Source organism: Gymnoscopelus braueri, assembly GCF_963280865.1.
Source record: "Gymnoscopelus braueri genome assembly, chromosome: 11".
Taxonomy (NCBI): domain Eukaryota; kingdom Metazoa; phylum Chordata; class Actinopteri; order Myctophiformes; family Myctophidae; genus Gymnoscopelus; species Gymnoscopelus braueri.
This window is the reverse complement of record NC_137613.1, coordinates 42,755,146-42,772,146: the sequence shown is the minus strand read 5'-3', so window position 1 is coordinate 42,772,146 and position 17,001 is coordinate 42,755,146. Positions and strand designations below refer to the sequence as shown.

The 17,001-nt window shown below is 39.8% G+C and overlaps 1 protein-coding gene across 1 annotated transcript; it reads left to right on the top strand.

Annotated features, from left to right (window-relative positions):
- Window positions 1-8,367: 8,367 nt before the first annotated feature.
- ctss1 (cathepsin S, ortholog 1) lies at window positions 8,368-12,823 on the top strand (the record flags this gene model as incomplete). The annotated part of the gene is made up of 7 exons (XM_080442698.1): window positions 8,368-8,487; window positions 9,235-9,357; window positions 9,591-9,743; window positions 10,386-10,610; window positions 10,901-11,069; window positions 11,611-11,716; window positions 12,727-12,823. The coding sequence occupies 7 exons, from the start codon at window positions 8,368-8,370 to the stop codon at window positions 12,821-12,823; spliced, it is 993 nt and encodes a 330-aa protein (XP_080298824.1).
- Window positions 12,824-17,001: the final 4,178 nt, after the last annotated feature.

Sequence of the window (17,001 nt, the reverse complement as noted above, 5' to 3'; positions counted from 1 at the left end):
GGAGGAGGGACAAGGACAGGTGGGTGGTGCTAGGTGGTGGAGGAGGTGCTAAGGTGAGAACCAGGTATACTTAATGAACTGGAGGCGTGTCCACATAAAAACATAATTTTAACAATTTCTGTACACTTTTTTGAAAAAAATCTTCCTCCTAGTATAACCATAATACCTGATGATTATGTTTTAGGGGGGGGGGGATCACTGAAAATCACGGCACCCCGTCTTTACATTAACACCCTTCTTAATCTTACTACAGCGTCACGCAAAAGTATCAAAAGTAGCAGATCCACAAGCTCAAGCTTGTGGATCTGCTACTTTTACTATTTTTGAATTTGAATCCTGAAAAGTAACTTTTTTTTCAAAATGTTTTGGACATATGAGGTTTCCCACCCAACAGAGACGCTAGATTCATTAGACTATTTTAAATTGAAAGACAGTTTAATAAAATGTTCAAAAGCATCATGTCTTTTGGATATGAATAATCATTTTCATCAGAGGTCAGATGCCATGTTTGCAAAACCATTACTGAATCCACCAACAGGGGACAGTAAAGGCCAAACATTGCTATGTGCAGTACCTGGTGGACAAAATGCCATGAAGTTAAATATAGAGCACTGTTTCCCAAACAGTGGGTCGGGACCCATGTGTGGGTCGCAGATGAATTTGTGTGGGTCGTGAGTGAATATCTTTTCAAAAATGTTGTCATTAAGTTGTGTTGAAAACTAATTCAAACATTTTTCAAAAATAATTTCATTAATAAAATACAAATAATCAAAGGAATTCCCTAAATTAGAAAACAAATGATTAAGAAGTAGTGAAAATAGCAGACCTGCAAGCTCGCAACGCGGCGCGAAGCGACGCGGTGTGAGCTTGAAGATCTGCTATTTTCACTATAGTTTGGGTCCCGGGCAAACATCTGATTTATCTTTTGGATCTTGAGCTAAAAAGTTTGGGAACCACTGATATAGAGCATTGTTCTGGGACCATAGGGCATTATATCAGTGTTTAAAAGTCAGTCAAAGATTAGTCATAATGGCTTACACAATTTACCTATTTAAATACTTTGTCTAAAGAAGTTTAGATTTGATTTCCCTTTCTTAACATCACTTTTTTCCCCCAGTGGGGAGAAAGCTCCCGCATAAGTTGTTCATATTTGACAGATTTGTGGATGCTTTAGTGCTATATTATTATATGTACCACATTATTAAACAGAATTGACCAGTACCAGACAGTCAGCTTAAATTGTGGGGTATTTTCGTTTGTATTGTATGAACAGATAAAATTAGAAATTCCCTACATTTTTTGGAACCTACAATAATCACCTATATTGATTTAGTTTTCATTCAGAAAGTAGATACATTATTAGTGTTCACGTTCATCTAGTGTTATTTTTCATGAAATAAAATTGGGTGCATGCTTTCAGCTATTTCCACAGCATATACAGAGGTATTTGGAACACACAAGTTCTGCGGTGACAGAAAATCCCCAGGGCAGCTAATGCTGGAGATTCACAGCTCATTAACTACAAAGGAAGTGCATTTGAGTATGAAATTTAAAGGCAGATGTTCTCAATATAACTTGAAGAAAAAAAGTAGTCAAAGAACTCACCTTCACTTCAATTTGATGACTTGTCAAGTTGTCATAGATACTTCCTTTAAAAGAAACATAATCTATACAGTATACCTTCTATGGCATCTTCCTCCTGCAGTATAATGCCAATTCTGAGAAATGGAGGAGACACTGAATGCAGGATATTTCGTCTTTGGCTGTTGAATCAACTTTACACTGTAAAACTATAGAAATATCCACAACATTGTCTATCAAACAGCCTTGTAAAGAGTCACTTTGCTCATAGTGCACTAAAAATGACACTTTTAAAATCCTCTGCAGCTACCAATTATATCCATAAGACACGTGCAATAACACAGAGACAGGCAGACAGGGCTATAGGGAGAAGGCTTCATCCTCAATCTGGGATATTCCTTTTGAAATTCAGTCGTGTGGAGGAAGCATGTTGTTACAGCTCAGATCCCCCCTTTTTCTCTGATGTCCTCATGGGAAAAAGAGCTGGCTCTGACTGCACTATGCCGCTGGGAGCTTATAAACGTGTTCATGGAATCCATCCAGCACATTGCCTTGGATGACAGGAGCCTGTCAGAGGTCAGCCAAATTCAGAGATTTTTTGATGAACAACAGATGGAAGAGGAAGTGAACCCACGGCTTATTACGTAAAAGTGATAATGAACAGCGAGGCAGACGTCATTATTGAGAAATAAACCCCCCGACAGGGTGATGATTCAAAACCCCTACGCGCGAAAGGTAGGGGTCTTGAATCACCCTATTTTTATTCCACTTATTACCCAAACTACTTACTAAATAAATCAATAAATATAAAAAACAGTAATGCATCTATTTATTAAAAATTGATTTAATAAAGAAAATAGTCCATTCGTTTATGCAAATGAGGTCTGTCCAGAGCAAAACAGCCGGCTAGCAACAGTCTGGTCAAACTATCAAACTATAGGCAATGCTGATCAATTCAAAAACATCCATTTTATGTCTCCCTGGGACACAAACTAGTGAAGTTGTTTTTAACTTATGAACATTACTTGCAACCCACAAGAATGGGTCCGCCACCCAAAAATGGGTCCCGAGTCCGGACCACTGCTTGGGAAACAGTGCAGATGACCATAGAGCTGATCCCAAGTTGCAGCAATTAATTATTGGGTGAGTGCACACGCAGCACTACAAGCTAGAATGCTGCCGTGGTGACTTAGAGGGCATGGTAGTTGTTGGAGCCAAAATTACTTTCTGTTTATTTTGTTTTATTTAAATGAATGGTGTGGCCTTCCTGATAATGACGTCAAGTCAATCACCGTCAGTGGGTGGTTGCTAGGGCAACCATTATATACTTGGCAGTGGGTGATTGTGGGCAGGTGTGCAATAGACCATATTCACACGGCGGCCATGTTTCTATGAAGTCAATGAAAGTAGCCACCCCGGGTGGCGGCACTTTCAATGTTAAATTCCAATATGGCCGCCGTGTGAATATGGTCTCGCCAAACAGTTTTTGACCGTGTTCATGCCGTGCCAGGTCAGCGTTTTCATGACTTTGTTTAATGAGTTTGTCATCTTTATGGAGTTAATAAATGGATTGACATATCCAAAGATACAAGCACTCTCTGGACATTGAATTAATTGCACGCGTCATTCTAAAGTCAACCCAGCCCCTCGCAGGAGTACCTAAAGGTAAAGGGCTATACAGTAGTGATCTACTGTATACTATATGTAATAAAGTATGTCTTATAACAGACATTCTAGGCCTATATGCTCATATTCTGGTGTGAAGTTGCTACAATATAATAACTGTAAAGGCCCCCCAAAATCAAAGAGGGACCCCGGTTTTTGGAAATTTTTATCCAGCGCATTGCAACACATTTGACAAGTGAGCTTGTAGATCGGCTATTTTAAAATAATATAGTGATATAATAGATATACAGTATAGGTTTAAAGTGGTTAAACTGCAGACTCTAATGGCTATTAACACATTTTTCTGGGGACCCGCCCCCTCAAGGACCCCTGAGGTCCCTGGACCCCAAAGACAGAAGGGATGAGACACTGGAGCATCACAGGCAGCGTTGCCAGATTCTGTGAGAGAAACAAGCAACCAGGTCTAGGAAAACCAGCCCAAAAGAAGCGACCATGGGCCACATGAGCAGCTATTTGAAAATAGCAGATCTACAAGCTTACAACGCATAACGATGCGACGCGTTGTGAGCTTGTAGATCGGCTATTTTCAAATAAAATCTTGCGGGGAAATTATAATAAGCAGATCTGGCAACCCTGATCACAGGCTAATAAATGCCCTGGAATCCACTTTTAGAACCACTGTCATAGATGAGTGCTTGACGTCACAGGCTGGCCACATGAAGTCCGAGTTCCACATTGGAGCCACGCCGTTCCCATGTGGATCCTGAGATCCACATGATGAAAAAAAGAAATGCCATGCTACACTATGTTGTCCATTGTAAAAAACATTTAAAAAAAATTCCATGCTATACACTATGTTGTCCATTGTATAAACCATTAAAAGAAATGCCATGCTATACACTATGTTGTCCATTGCAAAACCATTAAAAGAAATGCCATGCTATACACTATGTTCATGTTGTCCATTGTAAAAAACATTTTAAAAAAAAATGCCATGCTACACTATGTCGTCCAATGTAAAAACCATTAAAAGAAATGTCATGCTACACTATGTTGTCCAATGTAAAAGAAAACATTAAAAAAAAATGTCATGCTGCACTATGTTGTCCAATGTATAAACCATAAAACAAAGCCATGCTTTTTTCTTGAAGATAGGGTATGTGATTTTCCTTTGTTCAAGTAAGTTCATTCATTCATTCATTTGTTTATTTGGACAGGACAATGCATATTAATGAACGTCAAGACGTAAATACACCGGATTTAGCAAAGATGCTAGTTTTCATCCGCAGTCCTCACAAAGAAACAGACAGACAAACTGGAGTGTTATATAGCTCTATATTGTGATAGTACTCACTGCTATAGAGTGTTTTTTTTTTCAGGAACAGGGGTCTCCCCGTCTCTCCAGATCTAAACAGAAATTACATTTTCAGATCGGGATACCAAATTGACCCAAACCGGAGAGAGAACTCACACAGGATATACAGGATGAACAAATTAAATTGGAAGTGAAGACACAAAGAAATAAGCAGACAAAATTGGAACTGTGCCACCCACCTGAAAATTTATTTTCTGTTTATTAAAGAGCTGGAGAGACGCGGGCAGACCTCTGTTGCTGAACAAACACTATAGCAATGATTACTATCAGAATATAGAGCTTTAACCTTTCAAGAAAAATCACGTAGGCTACCCTAGCTTTAAGCAAAAAAAGGTATCAGAGAAGAGCTGATGCCTCAGAAAAAATCAACTCAAAATCTAGTGACGAATAAATAGAGAAAACTGAGGGAAAGTCAAACAAGTAGAAGCCGTTTTCTTCAACTTCTTCTGCCTATAAGTCTTCTGTCTGCCTTTAACACATTTTTAACTAATTTTATGACTGCCTGTGTTGGAGCTGCAGAGAATTCTGGTAACATCACATCGAACTGGTAATATTTAACAGTACAATTCAATTCTATAAATCATATTATCTTTGATGGCGCATGTCAGCCCGTGGGCTTGGAATAAGTATCTTCTTTCTACTCTTAAAGGTAGTGTTAGGGATTTTTTTCTTTTGTGGAAAACGTTAAAGCTCTATTTTCAGATAGCCTACTCATGAGACTAGTGTTTATTCAGTAATTGGCAGTGGTGTTAAGTAACTAAGTACATTTACTCAAGTACTGTAATTAAGTACAATTTTGAGGTACTTTTACTTTACTGGAGTATTTCCAATTGTCTATACTTTTACTTCTACTCCACTACATCTCAGAGGCAAATATTGTACTTTTACTCCACTACAATTATTTGAAAACTTGAGTTACAAGTTACTTTGTAGATATCAATTATTACATTATAAAACATACATTTACCACTTTAGTCCTATTTTATACCTAGGCTATTTTCAAACATTTTAGTACTTTTACTTTTGGTACTTTACGTACATTTTGATACCAATACTTTTGTACTTTTACTCAAGTAAATTTTTATTTTCCGTACTTTTACTTGTAACTTGTAAGTACTTCTACATTGCAGTATTGATACTTTTACTTAAGTAAAACATTTGAGTACTTTTGCCACCACTGGTAATAGGGATCTTCCCGTCTCTACATCTCTTTAATAAACAAAACATACAGGTGGGTCGCCAATTTCATTAAATCAGGAGAGAGTACCCATTTATCATCTTTATGGTTGTTAGTTTCAATGTTGTCTGCTCATTTCTTTGTGTCATCTCTTCCACAAATTTCACTTGTTTATCATGTATCCTGTTTGAGTTCTCTCTCCTGATTGGATAAAATTGGTATCCCAACATGAACATTTATTTTCTGTTTGCTAAAGAGCTGGACACATGGGGAGACCCCTGTTACTGAACAATTCTATAGCAATGATTATTATCAGAATATAGAGCTATTTAACACTTATTTGAACGGGAATAAAATCACATACTGCACCTTTAAACAGCACCCATGATTATGTTCTGTATGTACATGCTACGTTCTCTCTAGGCGCCCATGCTGAGCCAGGCCAACCATCTGGTTCCTTAGAACCTGCACTGATCAGCAGTTTTCTGTCCAGAGAGAAAACAACAGCAATGGGGGGCAAGATGAGTCTCAGCCAAAATGAAATTGAATGTGTATATTGCTCTTGTTTCATTCCTTATGATGTTTGCATAACAGGGAATTTGCAATACAACAGTAGGATATTACAACCAGTATTATAATACACTTCACAACTTTACTTCTCAGTTGCTGGAGTTCAATTTGTTTATCACAGCAATTGGTTAATGGTTACAATAATCTCACCTTAATGTTAAGACATTTTTGTTTTCTCTGAATTACAAGGGCAGTCTGGATAGACCAGTGTACTGTAATATAATTTGGTCACTGTGATATTATCTTTCAGAAAAATAAATTAATGTAGTCGCCTTTAGTTGTTGCTGTCACTGTATATTTGCACGTAATGTGAAATGAGTTCTCTGCATTTACCCAGTTAGATATTAGGAGCAGCATGTTTTGAAATTAGGTTCACATGACAGACCAGAACTCACAGAATTGCAGAGAGAGGCAAAGCAAACGGTTTGTATCAGGAAACATTACTTCCCCTTGTAAGTGTGAACGTTGTCTAGCTGCTAGACTCTCTAGCATGGTAAACGTGAGCTTTGAGTTCTATCTTCAGGACAAGAGACCACAACCCACTTGAGTACGGCAAGGTATGTTTAGACTAGTCTCATTTGCATTATTATATTTAACCCATTCAATCCGGGAACGCATCTCTGTCATTTTAGATTTCTTTGGCTATTAGAAAATAGCAGATATACATGAGCTTGTAGATCTGCTATTTTTGAAAATCGTGAAAATGTGTGCACATCTTTGAATATATATCTTTTAAAGCGAACATTTGTAAAATATGTTGTTCCAGGGACCTCCAGAAGCAAAGATTTGAGTTACAAATGTTTCCTTTAAAACATGTATATTCAAAGATTTGCACAAACATTCAAGATTTTTCAAAAATAGCAGATCTACAAGCTCGAGCTTGTAGATTTGTAGATTGTAGATTTTTGAAAAATAGCCAAAGTATAAAATAATGGTTATAGCTCAAATATAAAATTACACAGATGCGTTCTCGGATTGAATGCTAACAGGGAGGCATGAATAATGATGTTACACTCTGAGAGGGAAGTTCCAGTACAAGTCAAAGTTTAGTCACATATACAGTGTAGATGAGAGTAAGAGCATAGAAAATATTTGAGACATTATTGGATTTTTAAGGAGGAAGAACAATATACTGTTACTTAACAAAGCCTTATGCTATAAATTACCTCAATTTAAAGATCTAACTGAGATAATTGTGTGATACCGAACTTTCAACAGCTGTTAAATAGAATAAAAATATATTAAAAAGTATAAGGTGTTAATTTATAGGCTCAGCAGGTATAACCTATACTGTATGGTTGCAGAATGTACCAAATTCAGGTTATCTTCTTGCTTTGTTTTTCCTAAAGTTCATATTCCTGATCAATATAATTCCTGAAAAATCTAATCTTTAACCTGTCAAAGATAGTAGGTAGAAAGATAGATAGATATAAGGAGACATTTTGTAACTAAAATATTGCTTTTAATATAGAGACTGATGCTATTTTAGGAGGGTTGATATTGCAGATATGGTTGATATTGCAGGTACATTGTTTGTTTACAAGAGTCAATCATGAGTGAGCATGGGTTGGAAGATGAGGCACACCTTAATTTTACATGAATTAATTAACCTGATTCTGAGAACAACAACAACAAAAAACTGAAAGTCGTAAGTCAGGCCAAACCAATATTCTTTCAAACAACATGCACTCATTTATATTATATTAGTGTGTCAATGCTACAAAAACATCTACTTTCAGGTCAAATGAGAAATACAAAATGATTAAAGGATCTCATGTCATGGGATAACAGCAACTGCCAAGAATCCGTGAAATACAAAGGAGCACTCATCCACAACATTATCCATTTAGACGTTGGTTTCACGAGGCATTGACAATGTTATGTTTTCTGATTGGATATCACCATAATATGCAAGGCAATTTGGATGGTCTATAATCTTAATCTGAATCTGTTTAAGTGTTTATGATGAATTTCTCAAAATTTCATAATCATGTTAAATCATTATCCTGACCGCCAGTGTCATTTGTATTGTTTCAGCATGCACACCTTGTTTGCTGTGCTGCTTTTGACCGTTCCTGTTCTCAGTCAGATGTTCTCTGACTTAAATGAACAATGGGAAGATTGGAAATCCAAGTATCAGAAGATTTACCAGGATCAGGTAAGATATTGAATACTTTCTATTCACTAATTATGTTTTACTCTCACACAGGTGAAACCTAGGCACCATGAATGAAAACGAATCAAACCTATATAAAATAAATTAAAATCGATATATGCCATATGTCATCTTTGAAGGTCCCAATTATACTCTCACTATTGACCGTTCACACTCCAGACATTGTAGTCTTGCATTGGGAAACTTCAACCCCAAAGTATGCAAAAAGGCAAAAAGGCAACTGTGAGAATATAGTCACTTCAGTGCCAGTGAGAGCACATCACCCATGCATGTGCACATGCACATACACATACACATACACCTACACGCACGCACGCACGCACGCACGTAGACGCACACTCACGCACGTACACGCACACGCACGCACGTACACGCACACGCTAGGGCTTTCACGAATAGTGATTTTTAGCATTCGAATTATTCAACCTATAAGTATTCGAATATTCGATTAATCAATTTGATTATAAAAAAAATAATAATAAAAAAAAAATCAATGGCATTGATGACTCGACTCAAGTTGACGTCACACCAGAGCTCACAGCTGCGTGTCTGCTGTAGAAAAGCCACTAAAAAAAATAATATCTAAAATCTTTTTTATAGAATAATCGAATAGTGGTTTGATAGTTGAATAGTCGGTTTGATAGTCGAATATTCGATTATTCTGTTAATGCCCTAGCACACGCACACGCACACGCACACTAATCAGTCGGTGTGGTTGTTTTGTTTCAGGAAGAGACGTTCTACAGGAGAATGGTTTGGGAGAAGAACTTAAAGCTGACACTGAAGCACAACCAGGAGGCCTCAGCAGGACTGCACACCTTCACCATGGGACTCAACCACCTGGCTGACATGGTATACGTCTGTCCTCAGTCACAACAAGCGAGGACACATCCATGCCCTCATGCCCGTGTTTCATGAATATCTTCAACTGCAGATACAAATACAAAACTGTCCTTGCTGCTCTCTCTGACCTCAGTTTCCAGACTTTCTGTGGCAATATAAGGACTCTATAAAGGTGTAAGACAGAGATACCTGTATCACACACATTACATCTACTAATGGACCCCCCCTTTTTTTCTTTCAAGATAACAGAGGAGATCAACACAAATCTGAATGGTTTAAAGATGGAGGAAAATATTAATTTGAAAAACTGGACCATCAAGCAAGGAAGTGGCGTGCAAGTGCCCCAGGGAGTGGACTGGAGGCAGAGAGACATGGTCAGCCCCGTCCAAAACCAGGTACACCATAGTCTCAGCATAGCCAGACGATTGCATAGCTCCACCTATCTTTGCCTATAGGCGGAGATCTCTGAAAGTCTGGCTACACAATGTCACTGCGAGGCGTTGTGAGCTTGTAGATCCGCTATGTTCACAATATGTGTCTCTTTCTTACATAATATTTGACAATTTGGCCAATTTGGTATTAAAAAGACTTAGTTAAAAGTCTTAAAATTGTAACTTCGGAAGTGTGCAGCAGATACCCTGTTTACACTTGAACTGTATGTTGGTTGGTTTACTGCTGAGTGAGAAAACAATGTTGCACATTAAGCTAATCATCTGGAGACCCCCCAAAATCATTTGGGGACCCCCCCCTGGGGATCCTGACAGCGGAGTGTAAACAATGTGAATATTTTCCATTGTATTAGTGACTACTAGTGATTCTCAACTGTTTTTGCACCTGGACCCAAATTCTGATTGTGATGCTACTTTAACTACTTTTGCAGGGGGACCCCCTGGAATCCCCCTAAGGGCCCCTGAGGGTCCCCAGACCCCACTTTGAGAACCACTGCTCTAAAGGGTACCTATAGTGGAACTTGGCCTGATGTTTCTGAAATGTCTCTCTTTCTCTCTCTCCCTCCGTTACACATATGAACCCTAAAGGGAATGTGTGGGTCATGCTGGGCCTTCAGTGCAGTGGGGGCCCTTGAGGGCCAAATGAAGAGACACACAGGTGTCCTCATCCCTTTAAGTCCCCAGAACCTGGTTGACTGCAGCACCCAGGATGGAAACCTGGGCTGCAGGGGTGGATACATCTCCAAAGCCTTCAACTACATCATCCGCAACAAAGGCATCGACTCAGAGAGCTTTTACCCCTATGAACACAAGGTTATCTTCTGTATTTTTTTTTATTGTTAACAAACCGTTTTGTTAAGCAAAGCATAGTAACATAATAATAATACTAACAATATAATAATAATAATAATACTACTAGCCTACTACTACTACTACTACTGCTACTACTTTGATAAGAAGTAAATACATATTCCTTATTTGCTTTAAAGACTATACGTAGGCCTACAGTATGACGTGCCACATTAGATAGCGATAAAGTAATTGCAATGTCATCTGAAGAGAATGTGAGTGTAATTAATCTCATTTGGATTATGTCACTTAAGGATGGTGCATGTCACTACTCCATGAAGGGAAAGGCTGCATACTGCTCTGGTGTCAGGGTCCTTCTGTCTCAGGGCAACGAGAACACTTTGAAAACTGTTGTTGCGACAGTGGGGCCTGTAGCTGTGGGCATTAATGCCATGCAGCCGTCTTTTCACCGCTACAAAGGAGGTAAGGTTGAGACACACACTATATACTGTACATTACTGTTGCCCAAACAGTGGGTCTGGACCCATATGTGGTTCGCGGACCAATTTGTATTGGTCACAAGTAAATGCAGCTTTATTTTTGTATTCCTACATTTTGTTTTTAATCATTATTTCAAAAGATTTTAAAACGTTTTCACCAAAACAAAACTATTTTTTAAATGAATTTCATGAGAAAAAAATAGAAAAAAATCTAATAAATTCCATAAATTAGAGAAAAAAACTTTTAAGAAGTAGTGAAATAGCCGATTGTAGATCTGCTATTTTCACTAGTTTGGGTCCCAGGGAGACATCACATTTCTACCAGTGCTATACATAATTGTACTCAAGTAGGGTTAACGCTACTGCCACAGTGTAGCTGCAAATGCATAACAAGGAAGTTGTTGTTGTGAGATGTTCGCGATCAGGGAGAAAGTGTAGGCTACACGCAAACATTTTAGTTGTGCGTTTTCCATTCATTCGTTCATTATCCATCGGGTGCATTTTGAACCATACTGATCTTTCAGGTGTATACGATGAAAAATACTGCAACTCCCGGCAACTAAATCATGCTGTACTAGTGGTGGGCTATGGTGCAGCCAACGGACAGGACTACTGGCTTGTGAAAAACAGGTGAATAAGTCATCTTAATACTAACATCTTTTCAGGCCCACCCAGGCCGCGTGAATTTTCAGATGTTAATTGTATCACTAACATTTTTATTTTAATGATCAGTCACTTGACTGTGTTCACTTGCCCTACCTTTAATGTTATATTATCATTAAAGTCTTAGTGTTTTGCCAATTATTTTGGGGCCCACTTGCAATATCCTCACGGCACACCAGTGGGTCCCGGGCCCACAAGATTGAGAATCGCTGCTCCAGATCAAAAGAGATGAGGCCAGAACCTTAAAGGGACACTTCACCCAAAAAAAACGTTGTTTCAATGGATTAGTCACCCCATGGAGACTTGAATTCATGGATATTTTTTTTGTTTTTTGTCTCATTCCTAAGACAATAATTTGATGACCGGCAGCGGTTCCGGTAGGAGACACAACGACCGCTGCCTACCGGTCGGCTGGTCATCAAATTATTGTCTTAGGAATGAGACAAAAACTAAAAAATATCCATGAATTCAAGTCTCCATGGGGTGACTAATCCATTGAAACAACGTTTTTTTTGGGTGAAGTGTCCCTTTAAGAGATCAGTTCTGAAACTAGTCCTAACCAATAGTCAGTGGTGAAGCCAAACGAATGAATGCAGCATGTTTTCTACACCAGTGGTTCACAAACCTTTTCATGTCAAGGACCACGAAAATTATATGTATTTGGCCGCAGACCCCCATCTCAAAACATTTTGTTCCAGGGACCCCCAGAAGCAAAGATTTGAGTTGAACAAAAATATCCATATTCAAAGATTTGCACAAATGTTTCACGGTTTTTCAAAAATAGCAGATCTACACTACAAGCTTGTAGATCTGCTATTTTTGAATAGCCAGAAGTATAGAATATGGTTAAAGTGGTTGAAATGACTGTGACGCTGTATTAACACATTTTGTTGGGGACCGGCCGTCCCCGGACCCCACTTTCAGTCTTATCATGTATTTATAATGACATAAATTCAAACTGATTGCTCTGCTTCCAGCTGGGGGACCGGATGGGGTGAAGATGGGTACATGCGAATGGCCAGGAACAAGAACCTCTGTGGCATTGCCAACTTTGCCGTCTACCCCACACTGTGAAGTTGGAATTCGGCCACCCCTGGCAATATAGAATTCAGGGTTTATTTTATTATGTACAGTAAAGTATCAGGGGACTGTTTGCAAGTATGAATTGTTGTAATTGTATCTGTGTTGGAAGGTTGCAAAACAGTTCATAATGTCAGTGTTCAAAGTGTTGTGCTGATTATCTTTTCTTTGTAAATTATATCACAGTATTAATGGTATGTATAGGCAAGTTTATCAAACTGTCAAACTGAACAGTTCCCATATGTTTAAGATGCATTACTAGATTAATAAATCAGTAAGTTTAGTAGGTTAATACATCTTAGTTTTGCTCAAATAAAGAAATATCTCACACAAAAGGGACACAGACCCAGCCCACTCTCTGACAACTTCAGTCTGATAATCAGGCTTCTTGCACATCACCTGACAGATATTTCTTTCCAGAACTCTGCTGCTCAATACATTTCATGACAAAAAGCTAGACACCGCCCCCTTGTGTCTCAATATGACAGAGCAGGAGTTTAAAAAAAAAAGCTGTCCATTACCATTATGACACCGTTACCAAAGACAGAGACACACTATGGACAGTGTTGAGTGGACATTAAAGACAGAGACAGACTGGACAGTGTTGAGTGACATTAAAGACAGAGACACTTTGGATAGTGTTGAGTGACATTAAAGACAGAGACACTCTGGATAGTGTTGAGTGACATTAAAGACAGAGACCCACTGGACAGTGTTGAGTGATAAAGGAGACACACGCTGGACAGTGTTGAGTGGACATAAGACAAAGACACTCTGGACAGTGTTGAGTGGACATATGACAGAGCCACACTGGAACGTGTTGAGTGATATTAAAGACAGACACTCTGGACAGTGTTGAGTGGACATAAGACAAAGACACTCTGGACAATGTTGAGTGGACATAAGACAGACACACTGGAACGTGTTGAGTGATATTAAGGACAGACACTCTGGACAGTGTTGAGTGGACATAAGAGAGACACACTGGAACGTGTTAAGTGGACATAAGATAAACACTCGGCAGTGTTGAGTGGACATAAGACAGAGACACTCGGCAGTGTTGAGTGGACATTAAAGACAGAAACACTCTGGACAGTGTTGAGTGACATTTAGGACCTGTGTCTGACACAGAGTCACCATAAACAGCACATTAACGCTTAGTTCACATCAGCAGCGTGGTTTCGCTGCCACCTTCTGAGAATGTGAGAGAATGAGAGATTCAATGGAGAGGAGAGGACCGCTGCTTTTGACAAGGGGCAGAGCCAGCAAAAAAAACAAAGGGTCAAAGTTGAGGACACTTTGAGACAGAGCGGCAAGCCAATCAGAAGTGCTATGCTGTGTGTGTGTGTGTGTGTGTGTGTGTGTGTGTGTGTGTGTGTGTGTGTGTGTGTGTGTGTGTGTGTGTGTGTGTGTGTGTGTGTGTGTGTGTGTGTGTGTGTGTGTGTGTGTGTGTGTATATATATACATATGTGTGTGTGTATATATAGTGTATATTTAGTGTTTCATAAACCATTTAGTACAAACGCAAAAGAAAAAAAGCATACAAATTGAAAAAAAGTCTATTTCTCTCCAGCCTGCTAAATTGAATCTTGACCTTCAGGTCTCACTGGTCCTGTGTGGTGAGACATGACCTTTGACACGATCTAAATGTCTCAATAGAAGAGCAGGGAGACCCAATTGTATACGTTATATTGTCATATATTATTTGTATCGATTATCATATTAATAGGCTGTGTGTGTGTGTGTGTGTGTGTGTGTGTGTGTGTGTGTGTGTGTGTGTGTGTGTGTGTGTGTGTGTGTGTGTGTGTGTGTGTGTGTTGTGTAGTGTGCAACTGACTCTGTGACAAAGATTGTCCTCGAGTCATTTTTGACCCGGCAGTTAAAATCAATGTCGGGTCAAAAATGACGCGAAGACAATCTTTGTAAATGTTTGTGTATAGCTTCCATGGACATATGAACAACGGCAATGTTTCACTTTTCAAATCTTTTAAGTTTATGCTGTTAAACATTTTTGAACCGAAGACAACACAACACAAGGGTTTTAATGGGTTTAACCCCAGCATCCGTATTGTGGGGAAAGCTTCCGCAGGAAAATAGCAGATGTACATTAGAGTCTCCCATGTCTCTCCAGCTCTTTATTAAACAGCAGTGCTCTTCTGATTGGCTTAAATGTTGTCACCTACCTGAAAATGTACTATATTTTACGAGAGCTGGAGAGACCCCTGTGAGAACAAATGCTCTGTAGCAATGATTACTATCAGAATATAGTACTTGAACCTTTTTAACCAAAAAGACAATGTACCAAAAAATATCACTTACCCTACCTTTAAATAAACTCTGATAACATGGCTGTGCATCATTTCATTTTACATTCACCTCCAGTTCGTCCTGCTGATAGCCAGAAGTATTGAGCAGTAGTAGTAATACATGTTTCTGTCAGGAACTGGTGTTGTAGGACCCAAAAGCAGGAACTCAGACAAAGCAGGAGATGAGAATCTCAAACATAACTTTACTAGTAGGAATACTGCAGAATTACAACCAATACAGAACTCAAAACATTACACTAAACATGACGACAAGGAACCTGACAAATAACTTAAGACCCAGCACTGAGCACTCACAGAAACAGTCTTCAGCTCGTCACCAAACCAGGCTCAGCTGGTCCTCACAGGTCACGGCATTCAGGGCAATCAGACTCATGGAGCAGAGCAATGGAGGGGCAGAGGCACACTCAGAGGCAAACAGTCACATGGGCCCACTGTAGAGGCTGTGATCGTGACATGACAGTACCTCCCCTCCATGGGACGGCTCCCAGACGTACCTTCAGGCCAATCGGGACAGGCCTCAGAATGACGGGGGTGGGATGCGGAGACCCTCGGGCAGGCAGGGTAGGGTAGACACAATCGGCGAAGCAGGGAAAGGGGCTGAAACCCCCCGGAGCGTTCTTCCACTGCCGGCCATGGGACATAGAGACGGAGTCCAAACGACAGGGGAAAGGGGCTAAAACCCCCCGGAGCTTTCTTCCACTGCCAATGGGGGACGGGATCCGAAGGACAGGGAAAAAGTGGCCAGCAAGGGCTCTGGCACAGGTCATCATGACGACGCTCAACGTGGAGCAGAGGGCACATGCTGGTCAGTCAGGGCAGGAGGGTAGGGCAGGGAATCCATGTCAGAGGAAGGCCAAGGTGTGTTTAGTTCAGTGCTGGCTGTTCCGCTGGGTCCATGTATGGGTGGGTCATACTGTCAGGAACTGGTGTGGTAGGACCCAAAAGCAGGAACTCAGACAAAGCAGGAGATGGGGATCTCAAACATAACTTTACTAGTAGGAATAATGCAGAATTACAACGAATACAGAACTCAAAACATTACACTAAACGTGACGACAAGGAACCTGACAAACAACTTAAGACCCAGCACTGAGCACTCACAGAAACAGTCTTTATAGTCTCAGCAGCTCGTCACCAAACCAGGCTCAGCTGGTCCTCACAGGTCACGGCATTCAGGGCAATCAGACTCATGGAGCAGAGCAATGGAGGGGCAGAGGCACACTCAGAGGCAAACAGTCACATGGGCCCACTGTAGAGGCTGTGATCGTGACAGTTTGCACTGCAATACATTTGACTTTCAGGCAGTACCACTTGTCAGTCAGTAGGTGTCCCACCGACCATAGGCTCTAACATGTCTCAATAGAAGAGCAGGGAGACTGATTGATTGATTAATTAATTGATTGAGGGATTGGTTGAATACTTTATTAACAGTTTGCAAAAAAAACACGTAGGTACAGTTCCATACAAAATGATGCTAAAAGGACCCAAGAAAGCACCATGGCTTGTTTCCATTGGGGTCCTGTGTATTGAATTCATCGAAACATTTAAAGACAAGCAAAAACATCATATAAACAAGTAGTAATCAAAAAGAAAAACATGTACAGTAAAGAGTTGGGGGGGTGGGTGGGTGGGTGGGGGGGGGTGTATTTCTGGTGATAAGCTTAGACTTTTTACAGGGGCCAGTTCCGAATTGCAGCCACCTGTAAGTGTTCTTTTAGAGTGGTTTTGAAGGAGAGTGGGGAGTAACACTTTTTATTGTTTTATGACTGTTGGTAGGGCAGACAGGGCAGACCGACCAAATCCAACCACCATGTTGGGTTAGTTAGTTACATCTACTCTATGGTC